The sequence below is a fragment of the Myotis davidii genome, unplaced genomic scaffold (assembly GCF_000327345.1).
Source record: "Myotis davidii unplaced genomic scaffold, ASM32734v1 scaffold217, whole genome shotgun sequence".
Classification (NCBI taxonomy): domain Eukaryota; kingdom Metazoa; phylum Chordata; class Mammalia; order Chiroptera; family Vespertilionidae; genus Myotis; species Myotis davidii.
This window is the reverse complement of record NW_006290034.1, coordinates 6,271,631-6,276,252: the sequence shown is the minus strand read 5'-3', so window position 1 is coordinate 6,276,252 and position 4,622 is coordinate 6,271,631. Positions and strand designations below refer to the sequence as shown.

At 52.5% G+C, this 4,622-nt stretch overlaps 1 protein-coding gene across 1 annotated transcript in view; it reads left to right on the top strand.

Moving 5' to 3' along the window:
- DENND2D (DENN/MADD domain containing 2D) overlaps positions 1 to 3,520 on the top strand; it is a 24,239-nt gene extending 20,719 nt beyond the window's left edge. The window contains exons 10-13 of the mRNA XM_015563527.1: positions 1,328 to 1,369; positions 1,765 to 1,849; positions 2,145 to 2,384; positions 3,029 to 3,520. Of these exons, the coding sequence (XP_015419013.1) occupies positions 1,328 to 1,369; positions 1,765 to 1,849; positions 2,145 to 2,384; positions 3,029 to 3,105 (444 nt within the window). The 3' untranslated portion in view covers positions 3,106 to 3,520. The remainder of the gene's footprint in view (positions 1 to 1,327; positions 1,370 to 1,764; positions 1,850 to 2,144; positions 2,385 to 3,028) is intronic.
- The last annotated feature ends 1,102 nt before the right edge of the window (positions 3,521 to 4,622 follow it).

Genomic DNA, 4,622 nt, shown 5'->3' with positions numbered 1-4,622 from the left:
ATTTTTAGAGAAAGAGGAGAGGAGCGGGAAAGAGAGAAACATCGATGTGAGAGTTTAATAACAATCGACTGCCTCCTGTGCGTGTGCCCTGACCGGGAGTCTAACCGGCAGCCTCTGGGTGCACGGGATGATGCCCAACCACCGGAGCCACACCGGCCAGGGCATAGACTCCCGACTTTTGAGGAGAAACCCCCAATCCAAATTTTATGTGAAAGGTTCCAATGTAAACATTGGCAGTGAATTCAGTTATTTGAGAACGCGCTGAGGATCCAAGAGGCAGATCTGCAGGTTGGAATCCAACCAGTGAGATGTCTGTTTGTGTTGTCTGGTCTACACGGAAGGCCCCTCGGGCGGGTGATGGAGCTGGTACCGGAGCTCAGGGCCCCCGAATCCCAGGCCCCCTAGTTCCAGCCCGTGCTTGTCTCACCTGCAGTCTGCAGGCACGTGGTCTCCTCACTGCCTTTCCTTGTGTCTTCCTGTTGACCCTGTGCTCATTTCCTTCTCTCGCTGTTTCCCGAAGCTCCGAGGGAGTTTTTAGGCTGTTGCAAGAATGGAGAGGTGAAATGATGCCCATCCTGTCCTAAGCTGACCAGGGGGAGGGAGCTGAAGGCGAGTGTGGGGACCGGGGTGCAGTCCTGAGGCCGGGGCACTGGAGGCGTGTGCTCTGGCTCTGCTGTTTGTTTAGCCGTAGGACCTCAGGCAGCTTCTGTGAGTTGGGTCAGTACATGCCCCCCCAGGACTGTTGGGAGGATTACATGTGACACACGTGCAAAGCACTTACCTTGTTCTACATGTTCCATATTTAGAAGCAGTTAGTCTGCCCAGGGCTTCATGAAGGGAGTGACTGGCTATGTTTCCTGATCTTGTGTCCCCTTCTAGCTCAGCTCTCTCCCATCCCTCTTCCTAGCCCAGTGATGGCGAACCTATGACACGCGTGTCAGAGGTGACACGTGAACTCATTTTTTTGGTTGATTTTTCTTTGTTAAATGGCATTTAAATATATCAAATAAATGTCAAAAATATAAGTCTTTGTTTTACTATGGTTGCAAATATCAAAAAATTTCTATATGTGACACAGCACCAGAGTTAAGTTAGGGTTTTTCAAAATGTTGACACGCTGAGCTCAAAAGGTTCGCCATCACCGGCCTAGACCCTCACACCCTTTCCCCGGGAAAGGAACTGAGGTTTCCAAATGGGAGTGGGGAGAAGGGAGTGTCAGACCGAAACGAGCATTGAAGATGCTACTTGGGCTGAAATGGAGGTGGCGGGGCCTCCGGACGTCTGTGATGACGGGGGAAGAGATAAAGCCATTCTGTGTTTATTGCAGGTCCTGCTGGTGAATCTTTGTGAAGGAACCTTCTTAATGTCAGTGAGTATCTGGGTTCAGACCCCCTGCAGGCCCACCACCAACTCCATCACTCCCGTCCCGTCTCATCCATGCTCGCTCGTCCATGTTGAGCGAGAACCCCTGCTAAGAAGACCCCTCCCCTCTCAGGGGCCCATGACACACGAAAATCGCAGGTGACCGACCTTGGGGCCAGGCAATTAGTGTTGGTGCCTCAGAGCAGGGGTGTCAACCAGGAACCACAGGGGTGGAGAGGAGACTTGCTAACACTGAGTCCAGCTGAAAGACCAAGAAACGGCTTGTGTTGTTTCTCACCTATGTGGCCGATTATTAATTTGGGGGTGAGTGGGGGTGCAGACACACCGTCCTCTCTGCCAACACCCCACTCACACCTCCTCCCCGACTCTGTCCTCGACTAGGTCGGTGACGAAAAAGACATCCTACCTCCCAAGCTTCAGGATGACATCTTGGAGTCTCTCGGTCAGGGGATCGATGAGCAACAGAGTAAGTCCCAGGCCCCTCTTATTGTGGGGTTCTCCAAGGCCCCTGAGGGCATGGTCCCAACCCTCCCCTTCCAGAACTAAAATGAACCTGCTCTGCAGGCCTGGGCCAGTCCCTGAGGCCTGGATCCCGGGGCGAGTCAGAGATTTTATTCTTCCTAAGCAATGGTAGAGAACCCATACCCAGCCTCCCACCTTAAGGAGTCCGTCAGTAATTATGACCCCCGCCCCACCCCCACTTTTTTGGGCCGTTTCATCCTTTGGCTCCTCCCTGAGTGGCATCTCCGTGTCCCCCGCAGCTCCAGAACAAATCAACGAGCATGTGTCAGGCCCATTCGTGCAGTTCTTTGTCAAGACCGTCGGCCACTACGCTTCCTACATCAGGTGGGAGGCCAGCGGGCAAGGCCGCTTCCAAGAACGGGCCTTCTACAAGGCTCTGCCCTCCAAGGCCAACCGCCGGTTCGTGAAGAAGTTTGTGAAGACACAGCTCTTCTCGCTTTTCATCCAGGAAGCTGAGAAGAGCAAGAACCCTCCTGCAGGTAGGCAGCCAGCGCCTCTACCCCCTAGGCCTGCGGGATCACTCCCCTGGCCCTGGGTTGAGGGGAGGAAAGGGCACTTCCCTCCAGAGGCCCCAGGACAGCTGGGATCTCATCAGCTGTTTGGAAAGAAAGAACTCACAGCCTCAGGAAATGCCCCGGGCTGGCACTTTGCAGAAGTCGCTCTGTTCATCAGGGCAGGAGGCCCTTTGCTCTGAGTCTGGAGCTAATTATTCTTTGTAGCCCCTTTGGAGGCTAATGGAATACGGGGTCTCCAGAGGCCTGTGAGGGTGTGGGAATTCCCCAACGAGAAGGTGGGTTTAGTGGGGGTATGGGGAGCAGACGGGATTTTCTTTTTCCTTTAAAAATTTTTAAAAAAATTGATTTCAGAGAGGAAGGGAGAGAAACATCAATGATGAGAATCATAGATCAGCTGCCTCCTGCACACCGCCCACCGGGGATAGAGCCCGCCACCTGGGCATGTGCCCTGACCGGCAATCAAACCATGACCTCCTGGTTCATAGGTCAATGCTCAACCACTGAGCCACACCAGCCAGGCCAGAGAGGGTATTTCTGATCCTCACCCCTGAGCTCATCCGTCTGCCCAGCCAGGTCACATCCTCTAACACCTGCTTCTGAACCCACAGGCTATTTCCAACGGAAAATACGTGAATACGAAGAACAGAAGAAACAGAAGAAATCAAAGGGGAAGCCTGTGAAATGAGAACTGTGGTGAGCGGGAGTGACTAGACCTCCAGGCCAGTTTTGGACTTTGGCCCCTGCCAACAGGGCAGGGTCAGCGAAGCTCTCAGCCCCGGGACCCCGTCTTCTCCCGAGTCCTGGGAACCCGGTCTTGCTTCGAGCTGGTGTCTCGAGTTTGGGATCCCTGGAATCTGCTTTCTCAAGGCTTCGGAAGATTTGGCCTCTGTGCTCACGGAGCAGGGCTCACCTTGTGCAGGGGGACACAGCGGAACAGCACAGGTGTCATGGAGATGTAGGAGTTGCTAGAACTGCCCGGTCCCAGGAACCACTATTACAAAATCCTCCAGAGAAAGCAGCTGTGGCCCAAAGGCTCCGGCTTGCCACGTAAAAAGGTCTGTGGACACGGGATAAGAATAAAATGAAAACTTCCTGTGGTTTCTATGTGTATCTTTGACTTCCACTCTTGGGGGAGGAGCAGAGACAGGAATAGATGTGAGAATAAATGGGACCCGCAAGTAGGGGACCTGGTGCTGGCCCAGAACTGGGGCTGTGCTGGTGGCCGAGCTCTAGGGGTCAGCAGCTCCACTTCCCCAGGAGGGGTCAGGGACACAGGTGCACTGGCCACAGCGCTGGGACGGGGCAGGCGAGCTCTCCAGGTTCCTGGGAGGAAGGGCTGAGCCAGAGGGAGGAATTTGTGGTCCGGGGTCAGGGAGGGCGGCAATGTCAGTGAGCAGGAGCCAGGTGTCCATAAATAGGCCTGTCCACCCACCACCTGGTTTGGAAGCTGTTTTCGACATCCTACTTCCTACTTGCTATTTCGGGAAGCCCAGTTCAACCCTCCAGCTAAAGGTGGAGGGATCCCGCAGTGACATTTTTTTCTCTGGAGAAAAGAGAACCGTAGAGTCCGAAGTTTAGGGGTCACCTAGTCCACTTTCCCTCCACACCTCTCCTACCTTCGGCTGAAACAGTGGAAGGGATGGGGAACATTCAGAAGCATTTTTTCAAGAATTGCATTTTTTAATTTTTATTTTTTGTGATTCCAGAGAGGAAGGGAGAGGGATAGAGAGAAACATCAGTGATGAGGATCATTGATCAGCTGCCTCCTGCATGCCCCACACTGGGGACCCAGCCATGCGCCCTGACCGGGAATCTAACTGGGACCTTCTGGTTCATAGGTCAATGCTCAACCACTGAGCCATGCCGGCTGGGCCAAGAACTGCATCTTTTTAGTGTGTGTGTGAGTGTGTGTGTGAGTGCGGCCCTCAGGTCCCTCAATCCTATACAAAGAACACAAATGTCTTTGGAGGGTGGGACAGGGTGATGACGACAACAACAACAAAACTATCAGGAGGGGAAGAGAATACAGTTCTATGTTTTAAGTTGAATAATTTATACAAAATAGAAAGGTCACAGGACAGAACAACACAGCTGACCAAATTTTCTTATTTATTAAAGAACAGAAATAAATTTTGCTTCAAGTTTGAAAAATGACATTAAAACTTACTTTATTTTTCCAGTGAATAAAATTGAGAAAAACGC